The 15,916-nt window shown below is 46.4% G+C and overlaps 1 protein-coding gene across 5 annotated transcripts in view; it reads left to right on the top strand.

Annotated features, from left to right (window-relative positions):
• Positions 1-15,916, top strand: part of LOC119379172 (uncharacterized) — a 40,016-nt gene that overhangs the window by 14,144 nt on the left and 9,956 nt on the right. For all 5 annotated transcript variants that reach the window (XM_037648379.2, XM_037648380.2, XM_037648378.2 and 2 more), the window contains one exon: positions 15,798-15,901. In XM_037648379.2, the coding sequence (XP_037504307.1) occupies positions 15,798-15,901 (104 nt within the window). The remainder of the gene's footprint in view (positions 1-15,797; positions 15,902-15,916) is intronic.

Here is a 15,916-nt window from a genome sequence, read left to right as displayed (position 1 = left end):
ATGGAGGCGAAATGCTAGGGGCCTGTGTAACTTAGATTTAGGTGAATGTTAAATAACCCCAGGTGGTCGAAATTTTCGAAGCCCTCCACTATGGTGTCCCTCACAATCATATCGTCGTTTTGGGATGTTAAACCACGACAATTATTTTACCTTTTTTCTCCCTGCTTCAATCTTATAATGGGGGTCCTGGCCACGGAGCGAGAATTCTTGAGGAGGTGAAACTGCGCTCGCTTGGATGTCCTAATAAAGTCGCGGAATCGGGCACAGCACTGACGTGCCCTCTGTCGTTAGAGTCCACTAGCGGAGAAGGAAAAATGTGCACATCGCGCTCTCTGACGAAGTTTGCCGGTTAAAAGGCCATTTGGCTCCGATGCGCCGTTCGCACTTTACACGCAAGTGGGTGTGCTTTTTGTTAGTCCGTGCTGGCTCCAAATTTTTCGGTCGAAATTTTCTGCGGTACCGAACGATTTCCCATAGGTGCAATGTATTTATTGCCCTTTATCTTGAAGTAATTCCATGCCCACTTTCAGTTATCTCGAAATCTTGACTGAGAGTGGAACAAAAACTTCGCCGCCAAACCGTTTCACAAAATACTAGCGGCAAAAAGTCATACATTTCACAAGGTTTGCGCGAGGCTGCTGCGCCTACGACGAAGTGGACACTGTTCCCGAAAGTGAAGTCGGAACCTAACGACATAACACCTTTGTCAAACAACCCTGTGTCACGTCATGTAACTCTATAGATGTGCACAGAGGCAGGCCCTGCAAAATAGCTCGGGTCATACACGTTTTGTTTACCGTCAGAGATGCGATTTCGGCATTTTATTTATGCAAGGTACGTCGCGCGGATTTTTTCGTCGGTCTTGTGATGTTGTGAGGATAACGCCGCCAAAGCAAAGCAAGTCACTGATGCTGCAAAGAAAGGCAGCCCTAACCAAAGAAGCGGATTCGAGGCTCAAAGTTTCCGGACGTCAAAACGTTGCTGACTGTGTGGTTGCATCGTGTAAGAGCAGCCAGCAGCCCCTTCCAGTCACAACATTGACAGAGAAGGCCGATTCTCTGGATTTAGCGGTGGGCTACACTGACCTTGCCTGCAAGATTGGCTGGTTTGACCGTCTTAACCCTTTGAGGGTCGAATTTTTTCGCGAAATCCAGTCCAAAAATGTGTAATTTTTTTATTGCTGAAATAAATTCTTCAGACGATTCTGTTTAAGAAAAAAATTGTCTAAATTTTTTTTTCCTGACCGTAAAGTGACAAAAAATCAGTTTTGTTGCTACATACATATGGTTTATTCGTAGTAAAATCAAGCAGAATCCTAGAAAAAAAGCTTCACAGTTTTTCATGAATAAAAATTATGCATTGTATTAAACATAGCTCACAAACATACAAAAATAAGCGCACCAGAGTACGTTTCCAGTTGAAAATGCTCGTACTCTAACACTAAAAACTTTTCAGCGTGTGATAGTCTTTGAAGCATGGCTCCCCGCGCACGCGTTTCAGATGTCACTCCTTGATCGTCATCGGAGTCTGAACTCGTCAAAAAATCCTCGTCTGACGAACTGAAATCCAATGAATCAGATTCTGATCGGCAACTGGGGAATAGTCCGCATCGGAAGAATCGCTGCTCGACTCAACGGCAGCAGCGCAACCGACGCGCGCTTCCATAGCGTGAGCGAACTGCGTCAGTGAGCGCACGGAAGAAAACTCTATGGTTCTGCGCCCGTCCGGAAAGCAAAAAGAGTGAAAAAGCTACAGTAATACTTCGTCTTATCGCCAACAAGACGTAGTTAGTTTTTCCGAGAACCCAAAACAGGAAACGCAATCACGGCGGCGTCGTTTGTGTAATTTAGCGCCGCACGGAAACAGATGTAATCGCGCGCCGGGGTGCAATAAATGAGAGAGTAACAAGCGGTCACCCTTTGAGAGATTAGAAACCAAACAGCCATCAGCTTTGCGGGCGCAAGAAGCGAAAACCACCCGAAGGACGAAACCGAAACGAGCCGGACCGCGTGCGCACGTTCTGATGCGAGACTACAAGCCGCCGCGCCTCTTTGGAAAGAAAACAAAAAGACGGAGAGACATTGGCGCATTTAAAAAATTACACGTATTCCCGAAGCGTGGCAGCACATTCCAAGCAAGAGAAATGGGAGAAGGCGCGCGTTTGAAACCAAACCGCGCCGCGGGCGCTCTCGGTTGCGCAAGCGATAGCCGGCGCGCGGCGCGCCATTTTGCGAAGCATAAAAAAAGCAACGACGGAGAGACATCGGCGCATGAAAAAAATTCCACGTATTCCCGAAGCGTGGCAGCACATGCCAAGCAAGAGAAATCATCGAAAAAGGCGCGCACTTTAAACCAGCTGCACCACGAACGCGCTCGGATGGGCAAGCGATAGGCGGCGCGCCGTTTTGGGAAGCGAAAAAAAAATACAACTGAGAGACATCGGTGCATGAAAAAAATTCCACGTATTCCCGAAGTGTTGAAGCACAGGCCAAACAAGAGAAATGATCGAAAAAAGCGCGCGTTTAAAAAATAAACGCTATGCCGTACATGTACGACGAAAACCCTTTGGTACCAGGAAGCTTCTGCCGTACATGTACGGCGAAAACCCTGAAGGGGTTAAAGGGACCCTGAAATGGTTTTTTGAAGTTTTGTCAGTGTTTAGGCAAGAGCATCCCTAAATCATTCGCACCAGAAATTAAGCGACACACCTTGTACCAAGGCCACTACGGACAATTATATATATACCCTCCTCCTCACCCTGCCTTGCACCCTCAACTCACAGACACGCTGGCATCGCCGGCGATCGCAGCGCTGTCATAAGCGCACTCGACGATTTGCCCAGTCATGGCCTCCGATATTGCGCGCCGACAGGCTGCGTGCAATCTCGGAGGCCCAGTGTGCCCGGCAGCACGCCGCTCGCGGAGTGGTTATTTGCTCCGACAGGTGCCGCCACACTACCAGTCGATCTTATTTTATTTTCCTGTACGGCGACAACCTGCAAAAGCATGCAAACAAAACAGAAAGAGTTCGAGAACGATTACTGATGAGCGTAAACCCTGGCAATGTGGTTGTGTCTTCAGGGGTGAAGTTACAGCCGCAGACACGTGGATCGTGGCGTTGAACGGATAGCAAGAGCGTGACGCTCATTGCAGCGACGAGCTGAAGAAATTCCGCTCACCAGATGCCTGACAAACATTGCACGATGTCGCAGCTACAAGTCACCAATTGCTAGATACAGTAAAACCTCGATAATTCGATCTCGGTTAAATCGAAATTTCGGTTAATTCGAAGAATCTGGGCGGTCCCGTGATTTTCAATGCAAATTCTACCTGATTATTTTAATAGCCCGCGGGGCTCCATCCGGATAATTCGTAATTTCCCACTAGCAGCAACGTACGGGGACAGCCTCCCGGCAACGCATATCTTGGAGGTCATGTTGCTGGTTGAGCGACATGGGCACGTTCAGTTTTTGCACCGACTTTCTGGCGATCCGCCGGCAGCCAGAGCCAGCCAGCCAGCCAGAATGCATTCGTTTTTTGTGTTATTTCGTGTTCTGAGTCGACTACGACATCGTTTCCTGTCAGTACCGGAAACCAACTGGTTAAGTGCGTTTTCCGTTTCATGTTTTTCACGTGGGTCGCGTTGCATTTTTCGCGTGGTTCTCCCGTTCGCCGTCTTGTTAGTACAAGATGCCTTTGTCGACGCTTTCGACCATTTTGAAAAATAAGGAGGTGTTCAAGGCTTACGGGAAGACGCATTCATCGAAATGATCCAGGATTCGTTTTCCAACGTACCCAGACGTTGAAGTCGCTTTAATGAAGTGGCTCCAGCATGCAAACGCTGCTCACCTTCCCGTGAACGGCACCATTCTTCGGGAGAAGGCCGACGAGCTGGCACTGCACCTTGGCCACGAAGGCTTCAAGTGCAGTAACGGTTGGTTCTCTCGGTTTAAGGAGCAAGACAACCTTACGTACAGTATAGACCGCTTATAACGTAAGTCGCCGGAGTCGCGAATATCCGCACTATAAGTGGTACCGCACTATATCCAAAACAACCTTCTTCAAAGGCTGCACTTGCGCAAAACGTGTTTAGCATGTAGCCTCGTGTGTCCGATAATCGACATATGCGATTTGGGGCGCTTACAACCACTTAAATCTCCGAATGTTCAAAAATTAACCGCCAAAGACCCGCATTGCCAACGAAATGAACACGGGGGAAAAAGCAAACAAAACAAAGTGCCATCGCGGAAATTCGCCGACTACGTTTCAGGCCACCTCGAGGTATGCGCATTACACAGAAACCATGTCGAATCGCAACCGAAATTTCACGTGCTGAGCGGTACCGATCGTTCGATTTCACGGGTGCGCACGCGATGTCCAAGACATTGCAATCGAATCCGGAACCACCATTCGAGAGTTGCATGTGCCAACCATGCCCTCGTTTTCATTAACGATATGATTCCCTTCCCTTCAAGTGCAGCCGTCGCGACAAGTTTCGTTGATTCCGCAGCAAACCGCAACTTTTATCGCCCGTGACCGCTACCGAAAAGCAACCAACGCTGATTAGGCCTAGCCTGCGGTTCAGCATGTTGTCGCGGGAAGTTTGTCCAAGACAACATGAAGATGGGACGTCGAAAAGATTGCACTCAAGCACTAACCCAAGAACAGCGCGCGTGATACGAAGTTTGTGTTCGCGGCCGGGAGATCAATGGCGACAAAAGCCCGCCGAGCTCGCTTAAGTCCGCGCACTGGCAGAAAAGGCGAAAGCTCGCGTCATGAAGCCGCAAAACTTTTCAATTTGCGGACGAGGTAACAAACGCGATATCTGTAGCAAGTGTGATAACGACGACGCTTTTCCCGACAGGAAACTTACTTTAAAGCGCACTTGATGAGCATGCGATCGTATGTTCCACACGGAGCGGCGGAGCCTTGCTGCCGCCGGTGCAAAGGCTACTCCGTCGCCTAGGCAACCACCATCCTTCCCCACTCGACGAGCCCGCACAGCGCTGCCACGGTCTTTTTCCTCCCTCCGCCCCTCGTTCGTTCACTGTGCGTGCCCTCGCCCTTCGTAATGACCTCGTCGCTCCCTCCCCAGCGGCATACCTCCTTTGAGAACCGCACTAGTTACCGCGTTTGTCAGTAATATTTTCCCGCTACCGCATTATAAATGGTATGTCATCTTAAAGGACTGCGCAATAAGCGGTATGCGTATACATGCGGTTCTATGGGAGGGTAAACGGGAGTCGAAAAAGACCGCATTATAACCGGTCCTGCAATGCGTGCCTTCCCGCAAAAGATATCGTCATATACAGGCATAACAAGAAGGCCTGGATGACGGCGGCAATATTTGAGGAGTACGTGCGGCTTCTCGACCGGAAGTTTGCTGCCAAAGGGCGGAAAGTGCTGTTTGTAATCGACAACTGCCCGGCCCATGGTGTCATCGGGAACCTGGAAGCTGTCAAGATCGTCTTCCTCCCTGCAAATACAGCAGCCATATCGCAACCGATGGACCAAGGGGTGGTTCTGCAAACGAGGAAGATTTACCACCACCACCTGTTGAAGCGAGTTTTGCTCTGCTACGACAGTGGAAAGCAGTACAACATAGACCTCCTCGGTGCGATATGTTTGATTGCCTTTGTCTGGAAGGAGTTGGAGCCAAAGGTCATCAGGCGCTGCTTTGAGCATGCCGGGTTCCGAAAAGAAGGTGGCGAAGATCAGGATGACGTGTGCAGGTTCTCCTGTCTAGACGATGAGGTAGACTCGATGTGTGCCCGGATCACAGACTTCAGCGAAGACGACGGCGACGAACTAGGCTTCGCGGAGTATACAAATGTTGAGGCAGGTGTATAAACATCGTACGCTGATGTGCGTAAAGAAATCGTCGACAGTGGAGTAGTTGGCGATGACTGCAACGACGGTGACGAGGGTGACGGTAACGAACCCGCCCGCACGCCCGCTTTAGCGGCTGTTGTCGATGCCGTGAAGACCTTCCGCAGGTTTGTCGAGTGCAGCGGTGGTGATAGTGACATGCTAAGTGTTGTGAGCAGGCTTGAGAACATGGCACTTGGGGCAGCCAACTACTGCACTAAGCAATCCAGCATCACTGATTATTTCAAGTGACTTTTTTTTCTCACATGGAAGATGTGATTTCATTTTGTGGTGTGATTTTCTTGCTTTTTTCCTTCAGTTTGGGTAATTCGAAAATCCGCATAATTCGAAGAATTTTCACGATCCGGCGGCCTTCGAATTATCGAGGTTTTAGTGTATGTGGTACACAACACGGCTAGGGCAATTCATTTTGTCGAAGAAAAGAAACCTCGAGATAAACACTGTCGCTCAGTTCACGTCAACACAGAGCACGTTGTAACACAGGCAGATGACACTCGTTGCCCACAGGAGGTTCAGTGACGTGGACTGGACATAACCAATCAGATCAGCCGCCTGCGTGACGTCGCGCTTCCAATGCAACACTCACTGGAAGTGGGCGGGGATCACAGCTGAGCCGCTGTGATTGGTGGTGATTTGCAGCTTTAAAGCCTTGTAATAAATTACACAGTTTACGCACATTGGTCTGTAAATGATCCTTACGACTTGCTCTACCGGCCCAATGTGTTCATACAAAATCGTCAAAACCGTTTCAGGGTCCCTTTAAGCCAAACAACGTGGTCACACACGGTGATCGCGCCAGTGTTGACACAGCTACTCAAGGGGTGACGACATCAGCTAAAACAAGAAACATGCTTCGCTTGATGCGAAGTAAAGTTGAGTGCAGCGGTGCGGATGATCGGCACATGCGATGTGTTAAGCAACTCAAGAAAGCTTTGCTAGGTGCAAGTGTTACCGAGAGGCAGACCAGGCTTAGTCGGTCTTTCTGCACTAAATAAAAAGGCAGTACCGAAAAACACAGCTGGTTGATAGCTCTGGTATGTCATTATTTTTCTTTAAAACCTTTACAAAGAGCCAGTTAGGCACTCCTGTTAAGAAACTGGTCAGTAGTGATAATGTTTCTAGATAGAACTGGACTTCTCAGTGGAATTTGCTCAACTTTGCTGGTCTCGAAAATCTGCTTATCTCAAAGTTTTTTCTGGTTTTTACTACTTCGAGTTAACAAGGTACACTCAAACCTCATTATAACGAAGTCACATCTGCCACGAAAATAACTTTGTTGTATACGAAAATTGGTTATAAACGTTTATTTGTAACACTGTAGCTATGACAAGGCTATTCTTCATTTAGTTCGTTATAACCGATAATTCGTTATATCGAGGTTTGAGTGTACTATTACTGTATTGTATTGGCTAAAATGAGCCCTGTTTTTCTCATTATATGCGGATTTATATTTTTATTTCTTCACTAAAGTCACTTTTGGCGCCTCATGCTGAAGATGCATATGATGGCGATAACGTGACCTTTTACTGGTGCACGCAGTTAATGGTCTCTATACCAGTGTTGAAATCCAGTACACTTTTTAAAATTATAATCTTTTCTAACCTAAATTGTGCCAATACACCTTTGTTTGTAGCGAGCAGAATGGTGGTGCTGCCTTCGCTTGACGTGTGATCCGATGCTCGTGAGCGGCAGCACGTGGCCTTTGCGATTAGCTCCGGCAACACGCTCTTGCCGGAGCTAATGCGGAGGCCATGGGCAGCATGAAAGTTAGCTGAGGGACTAGCGGCGCCTGTAGACAAGTTGGAGAAGTACAATGAGCATTTGAAAAGCTTATTCTAGTGGCTTTTTGTAATAAAAAAGGGTTGAAAATGGCAAAATGAAGGTGGTAACTATAGTTGCACTCACTCCTGTGAAAGTAGAACGTTGGGCGTAATGAACAGTTTGCGGGGAGGGCTATCGGAATTGCTATCAGTGTTGCTGGAGGAGGCACTCGTACTTTTTTAGTGGTTTCTCAGATGAAAAATTCTTCTTACAAAGTATCCATGCGCTTTTGGAATCAACCACTACAGGTTTAATCACTGCTGAGGGGGAGCATTTCATTGCGCCGTAAAAGCATTCACGAGCATTCACGAGTGAGACAATTTCAGACTAGAATTTCACTCGTGAATGTTCAACATACCATAACTTTTGTTCTAATAGGTATAGCACATCCATTTTTGTTGCACTGCACACAGTTCCGATTGCAGATTATCGTGATATGTTGATTTACTTTGTAACTAACTCAGTTTAGAAAAGAAGTTGCTCCCCAAGAGGCACATGAAATATTTCATATTTTAAAAACTACAAAACATACTAGAAAAATAATGTCATATTTGAAATTAGCACACATCTATACATAAACTCGGGAAGTTTCATCATGATCGATCAAGAAAGAAAAAACTTTTTTTCAAGTGCCATGTCCCCCCTTAATATTTGCCTTTAGTGTCCCTTTAAGCTAGAGAATTTTCACCCTCTCCCTCAAGGTGCTTAAGAATTGACAAGTCAGATGACAAGGGACTCAACAGAAAATCATTTTCATGTGATGATCATTTCTTACGATATGGTATGTCAAGCTAATCAGCACTAGTATCTTTCATATAGTGCTGATATATGTTTTGGGTGACATTATTTGAATTGGGACAGTGTAGTTTCTTTATGTTGGATGGCCTTAAAACTTTTGACTTATAACTAAGCGGCCCCTAAATGTGAACGGTGCGCGTGGTAGGAGCAACAGGTTGCAAATTCAACACAAAATATTCTTTGGGTATATTATGACTTGGGACTTTTCAGTCACCCCTCCAAGTTTGTTCTCAGGTAGTAATGCTGCATTATAAAGCCTAAACTTGCTTGTTAGAACTGTGCTCAGGAGCAAAGTTATCTCTACACTCCGTAACCGTTTAGTAAAGTGTAAAATTGTGCATCCATGTGCCTGGCGTGCCCTTGTCACCTTCCAAGTAGTAAAGGTTTTCTGTTAGTACTGACAGAATGTATAATAAGATGTTTGTTGTCAGCTCTGTGAAATTAGCTGCAAAAGGTGGACCTGAAAAACCATTTTCTATGGCTGAATAAGGAGTTTAGGCAGTTTTGGAAAAGCGGAGAGCAGCAAAATGCGCAGTGTATTCAGAGGAAGTACACGGAATTTAGCCAGCTAAGCAGTCAGTGTGAAAGTCAAAGGCGCTAAAAAAATTAGACTTTTTTTCTGCATCATCTTTTGAGGAATGCCTTCACATTTGACTCCCAAAATGCAAACCACCTTGAAAACTGAATTCACTAGATGTCTTTGTGTGTTCAATGAATAGTGACACTGTTGCAGCAAGTAGTGCATGCAACAGAAAGTTGATAGGAGTGGTAGTCTCCTGTGGACTTCAGGTCATTTGTACACTTGTGTGAAAACCAAAATCACACTTTGGCAGCCACATGGGGTTGGCACTGCTGGCTGATCTGCAGTATGTTGTGTTTGCCAAGCTAAATATTGCCGATAAAAGTATGAATGTGTGCTTTTTTTGGCTGCAGAATCTCTTAATGGGTGTGCTTAAAGGGACACTAAAGAGAAAAACGATTTTTCTCATATTAGTAAATTGCTCTTTCAAGATAACAAAAACACCGTGCTTACCGTGAGAAGACACTGTGTAAGTGAGAAAACACGCGAAAAGGAAATCTGGGTGAAGACGTCACCTTGGAATTTCCACACCTAGTGCTGTGACGCCACAGATTTTGACAGTGTTAATCAGTAAAAATGAAGTCCATTGTCCTCCGAGGGGGGGGCCATAGACATACCAAGTTTCAGAAAATTTCGTTCAGCCAATGTCAGCAAAATACGCAAAATACACTTTGAAATCTGTGACATCAGGCGCGGGGATTTTGGCGTGAAATCTAAAAATGAAATTTTGGCCTTGATTTTCTCCGCTATGAATAAACCTATGATGGTAAAATTAACGGCATTGGAGTTCTCAGCGCACATTTTATCCATCTAAACCGATTCATTGTTTCACTTTAGTGTCCCTTTAAGTGTGGAACTTGTTAGTGTTATACAGCTTTTTGGTTCAGTGTTATTGGCTCACTCAAGCAAGCTTGTCTGACAGTGATAGAGTGCACACATTGAGGTAGGACTTTGATCCCATGTGTGCTTACAGAAATTGGCAAGGGGTATAAGGACCAATCTCCTGTGTTCTTTAGTCTCAAAAAATAAACCTTTAAGTTGTAGCATGTAAGTTTGGTCCGGCCCTGTGTTCATGAAGAACTGAGCACTGGCTTCTACCTAGTATTTTCAAATGCAAATGAGAAACAAAGGAACTCTTGAAATTAAAAATCAGACAGCTAAGCAATTTGCTAATTTTTTTATACTGATTTTGAAGCATGATGTTATGTACATACTATAACAGTGCTGTTCAAGCATATTAGCGTGGATTTGCACTGTGACAGCTATTGGGCAAATTGCTGTATACAGTCGAACACGGATATATTGAACCCACATATATCGAATTTTCAGCTATATCGAACCCCTAAATTATCCCGTTGAAAATCCTTTGTAAAAGTATAGAAATTCGCACGTTTATATCGAACGGTATTTTTACCCGCCATCGGATATATCGAATGCCGCGTGAGCTGGAAGGTGCGCTTCGGCACTCGCTGCACCCCGCGACCTTCACAGTACCGCGCCTCCGCCGTCACCCGAAACGCTCGAAAAATGTGAGGGCGAGTGGGCTCGGACTGTACTCCTGTTGGGCGTGTTCTCCAACTTGCGGAACAGCTTTTTTTCTTCTTCTTTTGGCCTCTCTCTCTCGTCCTTATGCTTTCTCCGCGATACCTTCGGCTCGGAGAGCAGTAACGAAGGAGCCGGCGGCCTCCTCCTTTCGCAGTTTCTTTCTTTCTTTTTTGTTGCTGTTTTGTGAGTTTTGATCAGCCAACCACAGCCCGCACCTTTCGTAATTGCTCAGCCAACCACAGCTCGCGCCTTTCGTGCATCACTGCTGCCCTCGCAGGTAGCCGGGTAGCCTGATAGCCATCGCCACCATCGCGACTGATCGCGAACGCCCGAACGCTTTGTTGGCGGAGTCCACTTCCGTGAGTTTTCGCATACCACCGCATTCCCCTTTTGCGTGCGTGCTGTGCGTGCTGTGCAAAGGCGCTGCAGACTGCTTGAATTAGACTTATCGTGTAGCAATGGCCAGCGTCAAGAAACGCAAGAACCTTGACTTTGCGACGAAGTTGAAAACCATACAGCGTGTTGAGGGGGTTGAAAAAAGCTCGATGGTGGTGGACGACATCGGGATACCACGAAGCACTATGAGCGCCTTGTTGAAGAACAAGGCGGATATCAAGGCAAAGGTGGCGGAGCGGCGAACGTCGGGAGCCTGTCGTGTGCACGCTCCTGCCCACGGGAAAGTAGAAAAGGCACTCCATGCCTGGTATCAGAAGTGCGCGCGAACAACATTCCTGTGGATGGCCCAATGCTGATGGCTAAGGCCAAATGGTTTGCCGCCGCACTCGGTGAAGACGATTTCGCCGACTACACCGGGTGGCTTCACCGATTTAAGCAACGCTACAACATCGTCGGCAAATGACGCGCGCATAGACGACGCGTTTCCCAAGTTGGCGTCCCTCTTCCCGGCTGCCGTTCCACCTGAAGTGTCTGCGGACGATTTCGTGGAAGCGGACTGCAATGTTCAGGCTGTTGCGAGCCTCGCTGACGAGGACATTGTAGCTGCGGTCGCAGGGACCCAGGATGCCCAGGCCGACAGCTTAAGTGACGAGGAAGATCGTCTGGACGAGGCAGCGGCTACACGCGCATACTCCGCCGCTGAAATGGCGGCAGCGTTCGGTTTGATTCGCCGTTGTTGCGGCGACATGGAGGGAATCGGGCCTGGACAGCCTCTATAAGATCGGGGCCAGCGTCTTCAACTTCAATTGAAAGACGAAGAAGCAGGCCAAGATAAGCAACTTTTTTTTTTCACGCAAATAAAACGTTCTGTTGCATTGTGTGTGCGGAAGTAGTTGTCAATCCTTGAATGCGCCGATTGTAGGTGATCGTCTACCTTTGGTGAGGTCTCGGGACCTGCGTTTTTTTATATCGAATTTTTCTTACATCGAACTAAGTCGCGATCTCCTTCGAGTTCGGTATATCCGTGTTGGACTGTAGTATTTATTTATTGGGAGTCGATTAGGATGGTGAATCTGAAAAAAAGGATGCCACAGTACTGACCTGCCTCCTTAATTTCTGGTTTACTATGCTCCAGACTGGAATACAGTTCATGCTTTTTCCAGTCGTTTAGAAAGTTATGAAATAAACTCTTGTATGTGATACCACTCTTTTGTTACAGTTATTGTTGCTGCACATAAAATTAAATGAACTTCTCCGTAAGTTTAGGTGGAAGGTAGTTTGCAAGGAAATAGAAGGATGAGCATGATAGGGCAGAAGTGAGATGTAAGATGATGTTTTTCATTATGAAACGCTGAAATGAGCAGGTCCGCATTCTTTCAAAAAGGACACTACAGAGAATAATGGGATTAAGTGTCCTTCCAAAATTTTAGCACCTAGCTGTAGTCTGCATAAATGGGTAATTTACCTACTTCCACTAAAGTCATATATTTAGTGAAAAGATAGGTTCAAAACAAGTAGTTATATCTGCTTCCAAATGGCTAAATTGGCAACACTTCTTTTACAAGGATCTGAAGCAGGTTTAAGCATTTTTAAGTGAACACAGCCTGCACGGCAAACTACTGTGACATTACTTCTTGTGGCTGCCTTATGTATTCTTTTTCAACTCACCTGTCAGTTCCATGAAGGGATGCGAGTTATGCCACTTGTTCACCTTATGTTAGGGCAACTGTGCTTAGTGGAGCACATTTACTAGTGACTTGGACATGTTTTTATGAAAGCAAAACTTGTTCTCAGCCTAAACAGACCATTATGTTGGGCCCCAGATGAATCACTGTGGTAGCGTGATGCAACATGTAGCTCCTTTAAGATTTGCGGGAGCCATAGAGTGAGCCTCTGCAGTGTTTTTGTAGGCATGGTGGCTTCTGTGGTTTCCCAGGGAAACATGGCCTCTTACATATGTCTGACATCGAGTCACCAGTAAGTGTGTGCTGTGTATTAAGTGTGCCTACAGTTGGGTACAGCTTTAGGAGGCACAGGCATTTCTTCATCAAAGGCATATGAATATGAGACGGCACCAATGGGAGCATACTCTAGGCTGACCTCATGAGCTGGTCAGCCGTTGACTCCGCCGTACGGTTCATGACCTTGTTTAGTGGTGGAGGCGATCGGCACTTGCACTTTGGTAACCTGGTTGGGGGTGTCTCCTGCTTTTTGTATCTGACTATTGAAGCCCACATACCCATTCTTTTATGTGCTTATCAGTCAACCATAACAGCATGGTGGCTGAGCAAATAAAAGCTCCATCACCGTGGCGGCTTACTTTTTTTTCTTTTCTTTTTCTTTTTGATGAAAGGTAAAAATTTCGTTGGTGAGTTCTACCACATTGTACCCTCCTGCAGACACCTCTTCTGCTCCAGAAATAGTGTATGTTTTTGAGAGCACCATCTTATACAGAGTGCAGTAGAGATGTTGCAAGACACTGCAAGGCATGTGCATACAACTCTATGTGTACTGCACCAAATTTTAGCCCTGGTCTCTTCACCATATTATTTGTAGGGTTGCCAACTCTCTAGTGGACAAAGTTGTGACAAGGCGTGGGTATGCTACGACTCGTTCAGTACCAAGAGCTGCCCCTTTCCATGTGCAACAAGGACATTTTTTAATCCGAATATATTGTGATTTACATCAAGATAGACTCAGTAGTTGCCTAATAACATGGCTTCCAATGCATGTAGAGGCACTGTGAATGGTTAGGGCCAACTACAGGACTAGAATCACAACAAAAATAGAACTGCCTTTATTTTTATGACTGTGCAACACAAGAAAAAAGAGAGAGATCTGCAACAAAAATATCGGGCGTTACAAGAAGGAAGTCTGGTTTGTCGATAGCAATTCAGCAGCAAAAAAGAAAAGTGAAAATCTAGACATTTGGCATTTCTAACTAGGTCAAGTTGGCACTCCGCACATCCATTCAAAAGTTGGGACTGTTCCACCACACTCAGTATGATTGGCAGCCCTAATTGATTAGTCTTGGAAAGAATTTTCACTGAAGGTAGGTTTGCTCATGGGCAGTCGCAACGGCTTGTTGGCATCACTAATGGCTCCAGTGCATATCCAGTATTTGTCTCTGATGGAGCAAAGAAGTGTTTTGTCTCTAGTTTTTCTGTGCAGTCATCAATATATGGTTTCAATATCTGGCCTGTCTCTTTTAAAGGGCCCCTCACCAGGTTTGACAATTTGAGCTAACGAGCGCGATGCATACACTGGGCGTTCACGATCACGTCTGCCAAAATTTGCAACGCTACGCGCCGCGGAAACGGGTCAAATTTCAAGGTGAACGCTGCTTGCCCTTCCTCTCGCGGGCGCGCGCTTTAGAGAATGAGGGGATGACGTACATGAGAAAATCGCCCTACGTAGATGGTAGTGCTGTGACGTCGCTCCTCTACGTAGACGACTGTTCTCTGACGTCGCCAACAGTAGCACATGACACTGCGATAATTATTTGACACGACATGCGTAGTTTGTGTAATTTGTTGCTTGAATAGATTAATAAAACTTGAGAGAAATAATGAGACACACAAAGGGAACGTGTGCGTCTTTTTCATTTCTTTTTCGTGAATTGCAGCGAGATGCGGGGCTGACGTGCCTCCCTTTCCCATGCGTTCGTGTCCCCGCGGTTAGCGCATCGAGCAGACGCCAGCCCTGGAAACGAAAGTAATGTTCTGGCGCGTTCGAGCACTCATTATGCTCATTTATTCTACCACGTCTAAGTAAACGTTAATGCGGCACTGGCTCATGATACCGCCACTCTCGTGCCCGGACAAATGTCTCAACTTTCATGCCCGTCCCGCAGAAACAGGCAGTACACCACAGAGAACGCCGACAAAACGCCCACGGCTGCTACATAAAAAAAGAAAAGGGTAGCGGCCGTGCAACGCCGCTCGCGTGCTCGGGCTGGTTCGGGCACGTCATGCGCACATGACTGTGCATGCGCATGACGTGTTCATGCGTATGCGTCAAGTGAAGAGGATGGGGAAGAGATTTGGCTTGCTAAGGCTACACGGGGCGAGTGGCAAGGGTTTGAAACTCGCCTCCTCGCATCGTGGTTTCGCGCCGCTACAAATTATTGTTTTTCTCAGCTCGTAATGAACCGATTTCAAAAATTCTTGCAGCATACTGCTCTTCATTCGGCGCACAACAGCTTCCAACGTCTAACTAAAATTTGCTATGTGGCCTGGTGAGGGGCCCTTTAATTATACTGAACACTGTGGGTCAAACTATTGACCATCTGTCGTCATGGCTCGTCTTGAAAAGATGATGTAATGAAGGGGAAGGGGTGAACATAACAGTATTTAGTAAGCTGAGTTTAGGACTCACACTATAACTGCAGTGAAGCCGCCTTTTCCAAAACTGCTGCTTGCTGTAAGGAAAGTTAAACTTTGACGCTTGGAAGGTGACAAACTGTTAGTAGGCATGAAACAATAGTAATAAACACGAATGCATCTTCTTTAGCTGGTAACTTCTCTGCGTAATTTCCCCAGGTACAGGAGGAAGAATGAAACGCCAGAAAATGTGGCATCAATACCTGGGCAATTTTTGGTCCTTGTTGGGATCCTTTCGAAAAAAACGGAGGTGGAATCATGGGTTTTGAGCCAACTTGGCTTCATTCTGCATACCCCTGACTTTGCTAAGGTGGGGCAGTGAGTGTGGGAAGGCATTTGATGTGGAACAGTGGTTGTTTATCAAACTAGATGCTTGGCATTTTTCAGCTTGGAGGGCTTGGCAAGGTCAATGTCCCCTTGATGTCGGACTTCACAAAGAAGATCTCAAAGGACTACAATGTACTGCTTGAAGAAACAGGCACTGCATTGAGGTAGGTCTATTGCAT

Source organism: Rhipicephalus sanguineus, chromosome 1 (assembly GCF_013339695.2).
Source record: "Rhipicephalus sanguineus isolate Rsan-2018 chromosome 1, BIME_Rsan_1.4, whole genome shotgun sequence".
In the NCBI taxonomy this organism is placed as follows: Eukaryota; Metazoa; Arthropoda; class Arachnida; order Ixodida; family Ixodidae; genus Rhipicephalus; species Rhipicephalus sanguineus.
This window is presented reverse-complemented; position numbering and strand designations above follow the sequence as displayed.